Source organism: Patiria miniata, unplaced genomic scaffold, assembly GCF_015706575.1.
Source record: "Patiria miniata isolate m_02_andy unplaced genomic scaffold, ASM1570657v1 HiC_scaffold_5, whole genome shotgun sequence".
Classification (NCBI taxonomy): Eukaryota; Metazoa; Echinodermata; class Asteroidea; order Valvatida; family Asterinidae; genus Patiria; species Patiria miniata.
In genome coordinates, this window is record NW_024037072.1 from 12,396,203 (window position 1) to 12,411,830 (window position 15,628).

Sequence of the window (15,628 nt, forward strand, 5' to 3'; positions counted from 1 at the left end):
AAAACGCTTAGAACAGATTCTTTATTCATTAAAATCACCCCACTACCGTACAGTAAGTTAAGTGCAGTCTATTATTCTGAGCACATACCCGGATCATGAGCCACGCACTTGAACATGTGGTTAACAGCTGTCTACACATTTCAGTTGAAACCATCATTACAATTACAAAATAATATTGATCATGCGCATACTTTTTTATTACATTTTTTATTTAAAAAAGGGTAAAACATTCAATTATTCGTTTATTGACGTCATGCCCGAAGGATGTACCACGTACTGAATGTGATTAACAGTCTGTTCGACATTTCAGTTTACACTTTTTTAATCAACCCTACAACTATTGATCTTACACAGAATTGTTTTTTTTATTAAAAAAACATTTGATGGGCAGCTGTGTATCATATCACCGAATGTAAGTTGCAGGTAAGTTATTCAACTTCAGCTTTCATCTTTCGCCCATCTCATGAGTATCACTCGTTCTCCACTGAGCCCTATCTCCGGTCGAACGTCTTATTTATCTAGGAATGCAAATTTAGGCCTATGCAACGCCAATCGGAGTCGACGTTACTCATTCTTATGACGTCATTTCATTCCCAAATCAGGACTAAAACTGTGATATGTCGATTCGGATGCAGTGTTTTTGAAATAAAACAACCTGCCGGGCGCGCCTGGTCTACAATACCCAGACACGACCGTGATTGGCCGGCTATATTATTGCCGGCATATCGCGTATTGAACAATAAAACAAAAGCTTGCAATTTAAAAGCCCACTATTGAAAATTGAAAAAAAAAAATTTAAAAGAAAATCCAACAATGAGAAACATAAAAATATGAGATGAGATTAACATATCGCTACAGGGCGCGTCACGGACCACCGACTTTTTGCTCAATTCACTTTATCGGAGCAGCAGGTCCTCGGACCACAGTACTTGTATTTTTGCTGTTCCTTGACTTTCTTTATGTTGTAAGAATGGCTAAATAAATACTAATAATAATATCATAACGTGTCTATGTTTTATTTATAGATATCCATGACCAGACACAATAGAAAGCGTCTGCCGACGGTCAAAATCTACAGGTCATCGTGAAGAGGCGGTTGTCTTACATTTATTTATCAGCAACTCGGCTCAGATAATGATAGACCCTTGCTTCCAAGGGTCTATTACATACATAGACTATCTCCATCCAATTAACCCCCCTCCCGCCAGCAAAGTTTGTTCTCGTTGAGTTTTGTCTTCTTCTATAATTTGGTAATGAAAATCTTTAAATGGATTCCTAGATTTTAAAATGCATAACGGTTCTACGTACGTAGGAAAGGTATCATGTCTATTGTGCATTTAATGTTTCCAAGTTGGATGGATGGTACATATATTTTGATGTTATCAAAGCTTTACATTTTAGTGAAGGTGTTGAATACGTGGGCCTTATACGTGCAGTCAAATTAATTAATTTCTTTTTTCGTTATAACAAACCCGTCATTGTTAATGGTGGTCAAGAACTTACAAATTAACGGCCTAGATGCAAAGCTGTATCTCATTATGCATTGTGTCAGATTCATTATCAATAACATCAGCGAAGGTGATGATACCATATTTTACTAAATGTTATTATTCTGATAGTTTGTGGCAAGGCTATACACGTCTCTCGAGTGTTTATTTAGCTGTCAGTGAATGGGAACTGTTCATTTATTCAAAAGTCGTCCCAGCTCTTTCTCCCGTCTGGACAACACCTTGAAACGGCTTTCCAATTTCGCCAATGTCCTTTCAGGGATACCTTCCATGAGATTCACCTTTTCAACAAAGAAATGCGGCAGTTCTTTTTGCGCGACGAACTCGGCCAATTTGCGCAATATTTCTACAAAGCATTGTTCGAGTTTTCGCCTCTGCCAGTGAGTCTGATCTACTTGTTCGTCACACAGGTGCAAGAGGGCGTGCTTCATCTGGTACGTTGTAAGCTGGGCCAGTGTTTCATCCTTGCATCGTAACGCCTTCAGAATCTTCAGAGCTCTCAACCTACAGCCGTCGTCTGCTTTGTTTACTTTCGACAACAGCGTCCTCTCGTTTTCGTAGGTTACGATAGTCCAAAGCAAGTCGCAGCAGGGATCAGTCGCGAGGTTGAAGTCTTTAGCAACAAACAGTCGTCGGTCACCGGAGCTCTTCCTGCCGATAGCAATCCCAGGGATGAGTTCAATCGACAAGATCTTGTCCTGGGGGTCAATCTCAGCTTCACTGAGAGTGGTTACAACTCGAACTGGCGAGGTTTTGCCAGCAGTTTTCGGTTCGACCACCGTTCCTGTGTGTTGCCTGACTTCGTGCCATTTTGTGATAAACTTTCGGAACATCTTATTGGCTAATACGGGTGATAAACAGTCACGATCACCTCTCCATCCGACCCACCTATCCTCGTTCACTTCTTTGATGTTGAACAAGCGTGGGAGTCTGAGCTCATACATTCCCGGTTGATGAGCTGCGGGGACGGGCGTAACTGTCCCGACCACGGACAATGGTAGAATGATATTCAGATCACTGCCTTGCCGGGTGTTTAATTCCTCTGCAACACTCCCAACATAGATGGGCTCCAGGCACCTAACTCTTGAGGTATTTCGCTGGATTCGGGCAACCAGGCCAGGCAAGATCTGATCCAATTTAGCTTTTCTTATTTCAGATAAAGTCGCGGGAATTTCGACCTCTCTGGTATAGAAATCTTCAAGGGCGTCCCGAATGGTGCTTCCTTTCATGGCGTCTGTTTGCTGGCTTACGGCGGGTGATTCGTCCCAGCGTTGTCGGAGGAAATACTTATCTGTGCAAATGAAAACAGAGGCCATTATATGCATTTTAAATCATTAAGAAAATGACAAGATTGATGAAGTAATTTTTGTCTCGTATTTATTAACAAGCAGTAGCAGTTACAGTGGCGTATCCATCGGGGTGCAACTTGCCCCCCTCCCCCCGCGGCATTTTGGTGGTCCCCCCCCTAAAAAAAGACTTCGATACAGTAAAGTCTGGTCAGTTAGCTTTTACTGGACCCGGTGTGTGGCTACCAGTGGGTAGCAAAAATCTTCAATGGTTCATGCACCAACTGCAAGATTTTATTCACAAGCCACAGACAGTGGGACATCACAGACTGACTAACTTTAATAATTTATTTACCCGACTTCTGGGCAGGATCTACACGGGTGAACATCTTTGCTGAAATCGAGTCACCCTCACTAAGTCAGAAAACCCTCAGAACACAAAATTGGTGGGTTCGCGGCCTTGCCAGTGAGTCGGTGCATGGGCGAGCACTGATGTCGGTTCATCATGACACACACGCTGTTTTTCTGGATCTGCATTTTAAATGGAGTGAACGAAACACACTTATGATCAGTTTCTACGTGTTTCTGACGGGCCAGGTCAGAATGTCGAGTATCAATGCTTATATACATGTACTTATAAGGTCCACCTTAAAAGAACAAATACATGTAGTTAAGGTGGTAGTTAAGCGGTGTAACTACATGTATAACTAACAGCCTATATAATATATAGCTTCGTGCACGGGTAACGAAAGTCGAAAACAAACGAAATTGCACGACCCTGACAATGTGAATAACAAAATGCATATTTTGTAGGCCTACGTTATGCATGGACGTATTATTAAAACACTTGGCAAATTTCAAGACAGGGGAAATAATGGCATATTGATTTTAAAAAGAATAGGTTCAAATCTATACACACAAACATCGATGGCGCTTATAATTTATCCCGATGAACGCCGCGTGACACGCAGCTAGGGTACCGCACTGCAGATATCTCCATTGTTCTTATGGCTAACAAGCTGCTTCAGGGTATAATAAACTTGAACTTATGCCATCTTTCAATTGTCTTACCATAATTAGTTACCAGATGCAGATCGAAAGCGAGTCAGGCATGGTCTGTGCGGTGATACTACCAATAGCAGGCTTGTAATAATCGTTCGTGCTGCATGGTTTATGGTGAAGGCTCAATGGTGAATCGGCTCAATGCCAAAAAACCTCTTGATCTCATACTAGCTAGTTGCGTACAAGTCCTCCCTATAAACCTGGAAACGGGTGACTTCATCATCATCATCAAAGGGCTTCACAAATATGTAAACTTTAATACAGTTGTACGTGCACACACAACTTAGTAACGAGCAAGTTCGGTTAAACACATCCCGGTACATGTAAATGTATGTCTCTATTCGAGCGTGTAAACTGCTGCGAACCAAGTCAGTTTACAGCGAATCAATAGAACGAGCGCCATTCAGCACGAACAGTCAATAAAACTTTCAATGGGCAGGGTCATAAATGCTGACCTATTGGGGGCGAGATTTATAAACAACACCGAGGACACTGTTGGCACGGATTTTAGTACAAGTCGTCATTGTGCGCGATAGAGGGCGCTACTTAACTGGCAAGTCCATTAATTTATTCTCCTGGCAAAAATGTCATAGCATCGCTAGCACACTGTCGGATACATCATTCACCGATTCGGGTTATCATTGAACTTTGGATACAAAAAGATAATCTTAACACAATAGAATTGATAAACTCAGGGTATTTTTGGAATGTCATGGCTAATGATGTTTATTTATAATCGGTTTTTTTTCTTGTACATCACAAAATAAGAATGCAGGAAAATTGCTTAATACTGAGTTTGTGTTCAATTGATTCAAAACAAAATGGATCAGACTCTTAGTATCAAACACCATGATCATGAATATATATTTGTGCAAATTTTATTACAACTAAAAACTGCATGTACATGTATATTTATTACCCGTACATCATGTGATGCACACAAAATGCATCAAAGCTTCTCATCAACCAGCATAATTTTGCAACTTCACAATGATCAGATTGCACAGTGAATTCATAATGTGGAAAGATCATGATAGCTTTTTGAACATAAAAACTACAGTAGGATGCAATGTACAAGTATAATTAACATTAAGAGCACTCTTTTAACCAGCATAATTGCTTTGCATAAGTATTTTTGGTCAGGTATTGCACAGCCAATGTAGGGTCAAATGCTGTTTTAGGTTTTCACAAAATTACAGGGTGAGTCAAAAAAAGCGGAACCCAAACCCCAAACAATATATTTCATATTTTAAAAAATATGTAGCACCAAAAATAATAATGACTGGAAACCCAATTTCAAAAGCTACTTTTAGATGAAAAAATTACTGAAATTGCTCAATCCGTTCAAAGAATATCACCATTTAAACGCAATGACCCTAAAACCTGTCTCGTCCAAAAAAAACAATTTATTGTGTGTTTTGACTGTTTGGAACAACAAAGAAAATGACACAGAATACTTGTTTCAACAACTGTCACCAACTGTAGTACACAGTATTTTGATTGACAACCCTGGTTAGGCAAACAATATGATTTATAAAATCTACTTTTTGAAAAGACGGGCCTTCAAAAGGACTTTGTTGCATATTGTTAACGTTTAAATTAAGATTTCATCGCTGGTGATGTTTGAAGACAATTGTGACGACTATTGTTAAAATCACATTTTTGGACGAGACAGGTTTTGGGGTCATTGTGTTTAAATGGTGATATTCTTTGAACGGATTGACCAATTTCAGTAATTTTTTCATCTAAAAGTAGCTTATGAAATTGGCTTTCCAGTTATTATTATTTTTGGTGCTACATATTTTTTTAAATATGAAATATACTATATGGGGTTTGGGTTCCGCTTTTTTTGACTCACCCTGTACATTAGCATTGCTCCCTGAAAATGTGAACATAATTTTTTTTTTAAAGTTCATTACAAATGATGATATAAAAATGAATCAATAAATACTAAAATGGCCAACATCATTAGCAGTCACTACTTTTTGCATAACATTTCTCGTATATGGTCAATAATTTTGGCAAGTTGGGGTTCAAGTTCAGCCATGTTACCATTATTGGAGACGATGAAGTCCCAAGTTACTCCCTGGTCTAAGCCACATTCAGACTCTGCATCATCAACACCTAAGAAAATGGCAACAAACAATATAAGTTAATGTCAAATTACATTTAAACATGTCTTATTGATTATAAAAGACAAGAATTTGGAGATAGGTTGATAAAGTCAAATTCTATTTCTTGAATTAAGTACAATGCATTTACAACATTGAAAAGTAATTAACTGTTTACATAAATGAAGGACTACAGACTGAGAAAAGAAGTGATCTTCATAAGTTAATAAAAAAAAAACTTGTGGAGGCACATTTTTTTTGGTACTGTCTAGGTTTCAATATTTCTGGGTTGAAAGTTTTGAAACCCTTAACCTTAACCCCCTAGGCCCTTTTTGCTAGGATTAGGAACCATCCTCAATCCTCCAAAGTCCTCTAAAAAATTTGCACTTATGTTCAAATGAAGGATACCATTCAAAATTCATTCAAAATCGTCATCAAACAGCCCTGCCTCTCAAAATGCATTCCTCTTCAATCTTCTAAAATCCTCCTCTTCAAACACCATTCATCCTCAATCCTCCCAAAATTCCCATGTTTCTCAAACTCCATTCATCTTCACTGGGGGGGGGGGGGGGGGGGGGGGGGGGGGTGTAGGGATAAATTACATTTACTTACCTTTGGTATGAGCAAATCCTCGCGCCAATCTGACACTGTCATCTGCAGTCACTCTTACAGTGACAGTCTGCTTGGGGTAATTCTCTTTGAAAAACTCCACATCAGTTTGCCTCCTAGCGTCACTGATGATCCATACTTTGTGGTTTGGTGATGCATCTTCGATAGCCAAACCACAGAAGTATGCTGGGTTTTTCTGGCGTTGCTCCTCACCCCACTTGATCATCTTTGCCCTGTGGTTCTCCTTGTAACTGGTGGCATCAAGTAACTTATTGAAGTCCAAATTGTTTTCCTAGGGTATGGGTAAATAAAGGTCGTTGACTCCTTTAATTAACAGGAAGAAGTGGTATGATCTTTAACAGCTTTATGAAATTATGATCTCAATAGACTGGCAATGAAATCGAAATCCCAGCAAATATGCCCAGCAACTAGCCCTACAAACATGGCGGTATGGCTCTCTTTTAAAATCTGTCTTGTTACTGTCGCCATTACCGACAGTAACAAGACAGATTTTAAAAGAGAACCATACCGCCATGTTTGTAGGGCTAGCCCAGCAACCCAACATTACTATTAATCGTATGATCCTGCTCACTGACAAAAGGCAGCAGGGCATTAACAATACAATGTAGGCCCTATATCCTTTCTCTGTGGTGGTAACACCAACATATAGGCAGTACTGCTGTAACGTTAAAAATTTGGTGATTGAACTTTGCAGGGAAAAAATACTGAATTTGACAAAATACCTTCGCATATTGAAATTTGAGTGGTCCAGAGAGTCTCAGTATTACGCACAAATCTGCACCCAATCTGTAAAAAGTAAAACATGTAATGTAACATGAATAAATGAGGATTTGATCAATATGAAGGCCGACTTCACGCACTTCACTGGCTAACTTGTCATTAGGCGGCGCACGAAGGATCCGTGGGAGGCAGGCCCGCCGCGCAGTATGCAGTCGGCGCATGTTTTGTAACAATTTTTTTCGGGCCCCAATCCTTCACTACTTTACAATGACTTACCGCTCTAGTAAAATATCAGTTGTAAAATCTTTCCCCGATTTCCGCTTGCCACTGAATACAAGTACAACATCCGGAACATTCACGTCCATTTTTAACGATTTCGTGTTTTATCATGACAGGGGATGATGGGTTTTAGTGCTAATGCACGGCTGCGCATGCAGCACGCAGCCAGTGCATGCATGCAATGAGCTGATCGTCTGCTCGTGTAGTCAGTGTCTGACAAATGTTTTTGGTTGTGTGTGTCAAAATACATTATGGTAGTCAGGATAACAGACATTCAATATCGTAGTAAAATTAGGGGTTATTTAAGGTTAAGCGAAAAATATGCAGCAAATTAATTTTAAATAAATAATAATAAGTCGTTTAAAAAAAAAAATTCTTGTTTTTAATTTTAATGCGTAATTATTGTACCAGGTATTACTGTTTGGAATCGTAAAACTTGAAGTTTTTTACTTAGTTATAATTCACGCTTGGAAATAAGTTCGGTAACCAGACTCCAAACATGATCTTTGTAACCTAAATTAGCTAATGGTGCCAGACTCAAATTACTGAACTGTCATTTCACATTTTGGGGAATCCCGCTTTTTAAGTCGGGGTAAGTTCTTTGGAATTTAAGATTGGTTTTGTTGCATTATTATTTATCATTTTACAATTTTAAGACTAAAAATGAAACTTCATGATCTACTTAACTTTGTCAAGGTGTTGTAGGCCTAGTGTAGATTTTTGAAACAGTTGTTAAAGGCAACCAACATGTTTGTGTAGCCTATAGTATATTAAAGTTTTGATAGTGGATATTTTGCCGGAGGTAATGACGGCAAACTAACGTTTACTAAAGGTTTGCCGGCGGCAATCCATATCAACAGAGGGCGCTGTACTCTTTAAGATAGGGCTGAATTATAAGATGTATTAAGGTCCCATCAAAAGTTGTGTAGCACGTTTGGTGTAGTGGTTAAGCAGAAGCTCTAGTGAGCGGGATGACTCGAGTTCGAATCCGATCGCCGCCACATTTTAAAGGTTTTTTTTCCCATCCCCAAATAAATAAGAATATTCTTCTTTTATTATTTTAATATGTCTCAAACATTTTATTGCAGAGTAGCCTATTACATTTTCTTTTTCAGATTTGTGGCTCTGGAGGATTTTTTTAAAAGGGAAATAAAGTCCGAAATTATAAAATGGTCTGAATCCCATCTTGTGAATACGAGGTTACAACGATAATATTGGCATGGAGCCAGACTAAAATTTGTCAGCGGAAAATGTTTTAAGTACAAAAAAACATTAACTGCGCATGTTCAGTGCATATCCGGCAAACTAACGTTTACTAAAGGTTTGTCGTCTCCGGCAAAATATCCACTGCCTAAAGTTTTCGTAGTGCCTGGCTATCGTTACGGCAGCCGTACCCAGGTAACGCTATTTTCAACTTTGGTACGGCATTGCAACAACACCATTGCGAATCTATATCACATTTACAACTACCCATCCGACCAGAACGTTTTGGTAGCTTTATTATATAAGCATGATAAGTTAAAGGGCGATCTAAAGTATAAATAAACTGCAAATTTGCAATTGTAAAGTCTAATGTCAACATGGTCAATGACAACATAACAGTCATGACAGAGTTAGCATGGTCTGATGGTTAGTTTTCTTTTCTTTTATATTTTTAAGGCAGTGGATATTTAGCCGGATACGGCAAACCTTTAGTAAACGTTAGCTTGCCGGATATGTACTGGACTACTGAACATGCGCAGTTACTGTTTTTTGGTGACAAATTTTAGTCTGGCTCCAAGCCAACATTCACATTATTGTTGTAACTTCGTATTTACAAGATGGGAGTCAGACCATTTTACAATTTCAAACTTTATTTCCCTATTAAAAAATCCTCCAGTGCCACAAATCTGAAAAAGAAAATGTAATACTCTGCAATAAAATGTTTGAGACATGTTAACATAATAAAAGAAGAATATTCTTATTTTTTGGGATGGGTAAAAAATCCTTAAAAATTTTGCCAGCGGGGTTCGAACCCGGATCTTTCCGCATACGAGATCCATTGCTTATCCACTAGGCCACAGGTGCTACACAACCGTTGGTGGTAATTTAATATATCTTATAATTCAGCCCTATCTTAGAGAGTACAGCGCCCTCTGTTGATGGGGATTGCCGCCGGCAATATATCCACTATCTATTTTTAATCGAATCGTTCTTTTTATTTAAGTCGATTTCATTTTCTTCTTTGTTATTAAATATCAGTGGCTGGAGGATTTTGTTTAAAGGGAAATAAAGTCCGAGAACCATTCGATTGATAGCCTGGTTCCAAGAGAAAGATCCTGACCTTGAATATTGTTAGGTCAGGGAACCAGACTGTCGACTGCCATGACTGCCATAGTGATAGCCACTGCCAGTGTCGTTACCGTACTTGACGCTAGCTATAGTATTACTTCCAGAACTAGAACTTACAGAATCGCCAAAATTGGTGTGGGTCCAAGTTGGTGTGGGCTTGTGTTGACCTTGGAATCTTGTGTGATAGATGACATCCAAATGTTTATAAAGGTGTTCTATGGTCTCTGGACATGCATGTATTAATATAAATGGTTTGGTGATTTTGACTATTTTATGTTCACTGTGACTCATGAGCTTGTAATAAGTACAAAACTATTGATCACCATATAATGATAAGACGTCTCTTATATTAATCAGTCTTTTGTGAACAGAAGGCAGGGACAATCGCCATAGCAACATGCCCAGGAAAAAGAAAGAGAAAGGGGAAGCGTCGCAAGAAGTTGGTGAAGAAATCAAGATAGCTGTAAATATTGCCGTCAAAGAGTTCAGACATGATGAAAGCAAGAAAGGTGCGAATGGGTTTGGGGAGAAACTTTCAAGCAAGCTAACCTACTTGTGTTGCACTACGAATTAACGATACTAACTTCCCTTTTTAATGTGTGATACCAAAAAAAAAAGAAGAGAGGCATTTAGTCAAATACTAGTCCGAAAATTTGGGACTCTCAATGCTGTGTATGAGAGTCCCAAAACTTCAGAAAGTAAAAAAATGCAACGCAAGAAAATAGACTGGCACATGAAAAAAACAGTCCAACACCCCTTTATTACTGCATCAATCAACTGTGTCAAAAGAAACATCTGGTAACTAGCTCTGTTACTACACATTCTCTATAGTCATGCCCCCAGACTACTGAAGGGTCGATATTTTCAATACGTTGGACATGTACCAGTCTAGTCTTCGGCTTCAAATTGAAATCACTTGGCTTCACTTTCAGGTGCGAAATGTTGAAGAAAAGTCTTTAAAGTTTCAATCTAGTGTTCACTGTGATCATTACTCAGAACAGAATGCAAACTAAAAGAATTTTATTTGATACATAAAACTAAAAATATGCTATTTTTGTAAGTAAGATTTGAGGCTTTGCATGGTGGAGGTATTAAATAATGAAAGGTTTGCGGAAACACCATGTGCTAATAATTTCTCAACTAAGAGAATGGTTCTGAAAAGAACCAGAGGTATAAACTCGACGTTCCGGTCAGTATGCTCTGACCGTCTTCTATTTTTGTAAATATTTACATACTTTACCAAAGAAATTCATGTGCCTACTCTTCCGGTGCAGTTGAGTTTTTGCCATGTATATTAGCTCTAATGCATTTTTACCTTTTCTTAAAACAGAGCTTGAATTCCCGTCATCATTTAGCAATGCAGAAAGGAAGTTTATCCATTTACTGGCCCAGTCCCTAGGACTCAAATCCAGAAGCAAAGGGTATGTATAAAACCTCATACAATTCAGTCATGTCAGTATGCGCTGAGAAAGTGTCATGTCACCTCCTCCCCAGGTCAATCCATGACAATGGTTCATGTCCATTCCATAACGACACATTTCATGTACGTTTAACACGCACGATCACAGACAGCAATTTTACATTTTACGAATTTAGTACCTGAAAATGGTTCATACACTGCCTTTCAGCAGATTGTCAACACACCAGTTACAACCGTTACAAGGTGCACTTCACCTTATACCTAAATGTTGTCGTTAATTTGTTCTAGTATTGATCCATGTACATTATTATACACAATTACATAATTCATTGCATTTTGCTCTGTATAATATGTTTACACGGCATTGTAACATTTCATTGTGTGGAAATGGCAACATTGAAATAAATGTTTCTACAACAACCACAATTGTGCTTACTATTTTCACTTCAAAGACGAATTTCAAGCCAATTATGAAACAGATTCACAACAGCCATAGTGTCACCACGGTATGCACTGGGTCGTAGCAGTGCACGTGAACCAATAACCATGGTTGCACTGAGTTGACCTCTGAGTGACGTTTCGACTTCACCAGTGAATTAGTAAAGCATCCCTGCCCACATAAGTTTCCCAGCTGCATGAAAATAATTCATCTTCAGTTATCTTCAAAACTTAAAAAATAAAAATCTCACCTTTAAAACATAAAGAAATTCACTGCAATATTTTTATGTACCAGCTTTGTTTTTTTTCTTTCAATTTCATAGCAAGGGAGCCAGTCGCTACCTGACTCTGTACAAGAAAGAGAACACCAAACAAGGCAGTGTGACAACATTTGATCTGACACGAGATTCTAGGAATGAATCTCACGGTTTGCTCCAACGATTTCCAGTCACTCCGAAGGAGAGACAAGAGCTACAGCCTCGGGTAGAGAGACGAGCCTTTGGCATGCCAGGTAGTACTCCAGACCACGAGTGCCGTGGCCTCGTGGTCTGGAGAATTGAATTTGTGATCATGCGGGTCATTCTGCAGGTTGTGGGTTCGAGTCCAACCTGCGGCTATGGTGGGCGTGCTCATCTATTCAAGCCTTTGACAAAAACTTCCAGAGAACAAAAGAGAACAATATCGTCCACGATTCCCAGCATACGTCCGCGATTGGGGTCGTGTACAAAACCTGTGGGAGTCTTCCTAAAAAGTTACAAACAAAAGAGGGACAATAGGACGTCCATGATCAATGGTGTGAACACGCTTGTGTGTGTGTGCCCTTGAGCAAGGCGCTTTGTCACTCATTGTTTCTCTCCACCCAGGAGTAAATGGGTACCTGTGAGGGCAGAGGTGGTTATTGTGATTGATTTTAGCTGCTTTGCACCAAAATGGCAGCATTGAGCTGTATACTCCAAAGGGAGCTGCGATTGCCTTTGGAATGTTTCATTGGCCCAATGAGCAGGGTAATGATGATATTAGCGCCTTCAGCGCCAATACTGGTGGATACGAGTGCATTATAAATACACATCAATATCATTATTATTCAAATAGATCATGGAGGGCAATCATAAAATTATTACCATCAGAAATTCTCCTGAAGCTTGAATTAAGAAATGGACGCTCCTATTTGTTGGCATGGAATGCCAATATGATGGGCTTAATGCGAATGTTCAGTGTACTTTTCATTTCATTACATAACATAGACACTCTAATAGCTGATTACCCTCATTAGACACATTTTCATCACAGTATTTGTTGTTGTTGCGGCATTCTACTGCAATACATATTTAATCTTGATTGGATGTGTGATATTTATCTAGGTGGGCAGCCAAGAGAGATCCCGAAAACCACAGGGCGGCTCAACAATGGCATCCCTCAAGTCCCAGCCAAGAGGGCGCCCTCCGATCTGGATGCGTTCAGACAGACTCTACCGGTGTATGCTATGAGAGATGAGATCATGAAGACGATTAACAGACACAGAGTGTCGATGATCTCTGGAGAAACGGGATCTGGAAAGACTACACAGGTATCTGGTAGTTACTTTGAATGTAGTATCTCCTATGTGACTATCTCGTATGTATAATTTACTAATGAAATCCTAGTCTTGGTCAAGGCGTTCAGCGATAGAGTCCAATGAACGATGGTCAGCAGTAGCCGTATGCCATAACTCACATCACATGTACTGCACGAAGCACAAACAGCTCACATGGCTAGGCTACAATATTCAAATCAGCTGGTGCTGAACAAGCACCTTGGAACATCCGTGAGCCTTGGCTTATGTTTTTCTTTATTTTGTCGCTGGATTTCCAGCGACGGCCCCATATGCCAATAAAGACGAGATTATTATTCGGTACTTGGTCGTGGAGGGTCGTATTTTACATGGATAGAGAGCTGGATAGTGTGGCTTCATTCTCCATCAAGTTTGGAGTCCACAGACCAAATATAACTCGATATAAATCCAGCGACAAAAAAAAAGAAATTTGCCCGAAAAAAAATGGCCCACGGATGCTTATCGTAGCCTAGCCACGTGAGTTCGCTCTTTGTGCTTCGTACAGTACATGTGATTGCATAGCACACGGCTACTGTTTTGTTGACCAGCGATCGTCAGACACTATTGTCAAACACCTTGACCAAGGCTAGTGAAATCCTGAAAGCTTATCGTAAACTCGATTTGACATGGGTAATGGAAATCTGTCTGCTACAGGCTACAGAAAATTCACCTAACTTTTTTGAGTGTGGAATTAATTGCCTTAAACAGAATTAAAACAATGCCGTATGACATTTGAGCATATATATTGGACGTTTTGAGACAATATATTGACTAATCTTATTCAAAGAGTTAATGTTGATTGATTTTTGATTATAGTTGTTTTCACTGATTATTCCTTTTTCTAATTCCAATGCAGATCCCACAGTTTATTCTAGATGAATGTTTCCAGAAGAAGCAGAGTTGTCGTATACTGTGTACACAGCCTCGTCGGTTATCAGCCTTGTCGATTGCTGAGAGAGTTGCCTCTGAGAGAGGAGAGAGTATTGGACAGACAGTCGGATATCAGATCAGATTGGAGAGCAGGTGAGATCTAGATGGAACCAGATAAGTTTTTTTTTTTTTTTTTACGAAGAAATGTAGTGTCACCTTTAGTGCATTTGTGTCATGTGGATTCGATTCTGTTCGAGATTCCATTGTTGCATCACTAAATGGAGGATCAGGCTGGCATTTAGCGGTACTTTCCTCGCCTTCCACCGCTGTGACCCAGGTTCGAGTCCCGCCTGGGCCAACATGTGGATTTGGTTTTCAGTCCCTGCCTGATTCCGTGGGTTTCCCCAGCATATCATTCTGGGGTTTTCCTCCCAACCCTAAAACTGTAATTTCCTTCCACATCTTCAACCAAGTCTTATCCATCCTGTTCTGGCGCTTGCGATGTTGGATGTTGTCGAAATAAATAAATATAAACAAATAAATTAAAAAGGCATAGTTTCTGGTAATTTTGTGGTTGGCTCTTAGCTGTATTCAATGTGTGTAAATAAGATCAGCAAAAATTAGGTGCTAAATAGCACCTAGAAAGTGGGCCTCTATTCTAGTGGTCTGTCTTTTTAAAATCCAACAACATATAACTTGGTTGCTCTGTGTGCTGCTGAAGCAAGTCATATCAACAAATTGTTGAAGTAGGCAAGTTTATTATGACTTAAAATCTACAATTTTGTGTTCTGGTAATTATGACTTAACTCGGATAACCGTCAACTTCATTGAGTGGTAAATTAGTCTTTGCATCATTAGAAGGATACTCTCAACCCGATTGCAAATCTAGATATAAACCACTACTGTACATTTTATGCAGGGTATCACCAAAGACATTGTTGACATTTTGCACCAATGGTGTCCTGCTGCGTACCCTCATGGCTGGTGATCATGCACTGCAATCTGTAACTCATGTCATTATTGTAAGTAGGAGTTTATTCTTATCATGCCCATTTGGTTATGCCCATACTTTATTACATTTTAGCTAATCAAATATTATCAATATATCAACACAGGGTTTTCTGTGCCCCATTTTTGAAGAAAAAAAAAAACAAATCCAAATTATACTGCCACTTTTGGAAATGAAGTTTTAAATTCCCAATCAAGCTTTGACTTGGTTTCTGGTGGTATGCAAAACCCAATGTAAAAGACCATCTGTTTAGAGGTACTGTACCTATCCTAATAGATTTAAACAAAACCTACTGTTGGGCTTTGATGGGTTGAGTTCGGTTAGGCTTAATGACGGAAAGTTTTTCATTAATCGTTATTCTTGGAAGCAACTT

General features: G+C 39.2%; 3 protein-coding genes across 5 annotated transcripts in view; 1 reads left to right on the forward strand and 2 right to left on the reverse strand.

The window, feature by feature from the left end:
* Nucleotides 1-934: 934 nt before the first annotated feature.
* On the reverse strand, nt 935-4,378 carry LOC119741855 (cyclic GMP-AMP synthase-like). Its single transcript, XM_038217769.1, has 3 exons — nt 3,866-4,378; nt 3,150-3,325; nt 935-2,799 (listed from the first exon to the last, which is right to left on the reverse strand). The coding sequence occupies exons 2-3, from the start codon at nt 3,181-3,183 to the stop codon at nt 1,682-1,684; spliced, it is 1,152 nt and encodes a 383-aa protein (XP_038073697.1). The 5' UTR covers nt 3,184-3,325; nt 3,866-4,378; the 3' UTR covers nt 935-1,681.
* A 1,287-nt stretch (nt 4,379-5,665) lies between these two features.
* Nucleotides 5,666-7,780, reverse strand: LOC119742137 (phosphomevalonate kinase-like). The gene is made up of 4 exons (XM_038218168.1): nt 7,594-7,780; nt 7,320-7,383; nt 6,580-6,868; nt 5,666-5,980 (listed from the first exon to the last, which is right to left on the reverse strand). The coding sequence occupies exons 1-4, from the start codon at nt 7,680-7,682 to the stop codon at nt 5,835-5,837; spliced, it is 588 nt and encodes a 195-aa protein (XP_038074096.1). The 5' UTR covers nt 7,683-7,780; the 3' UTR covers nt 5,666-5,834.
* Nucleotides 7,781-8,101: 321 nt separating this feature from the next.
* Nucleotides 8,102-15,628, forward strand: part of LOC119741080 (3'-5' RNA helicase YTHDC2-like) — a 35,005-nt gene continuing 27,478 nt past the window's right edge. For 2 of the 3 annotated variants that reach the window (XM_038216742.1, XM_038216744.1), the window contains exons 1-7: nt 8,102-8,188; nt 10,285-10,436; nt 11,258-11,348; nt 12,109-12,296; nt 13,147-13,352; nt 14,233-14,399; nt 15,166-15,268. In XM_038216742.1, coding sequence (XP_038072670.1) covers nt 10,325-10,436; nt 11,258-11,348; nt 12,109-12,296; nt 13,147-13,352; nt 14,233-14,399; nt 15,166-15,268 — 867 coding nt within the window. In that variant the 5' untranslated portion in view covers nt 8,102-8,188; nt 10,285-10,324. The remainder of the gene's footprint in view (nt 8,189-10,284; nt 10,437-11,257; nt 11,349-12,108; nt 12,297-13,146; nt 13,353-14,232; nt 14,400-15,165; nt 15,269-15,628) is intronic. The other variant, XM_038216743.1, reaches the window with a different exon arrangement.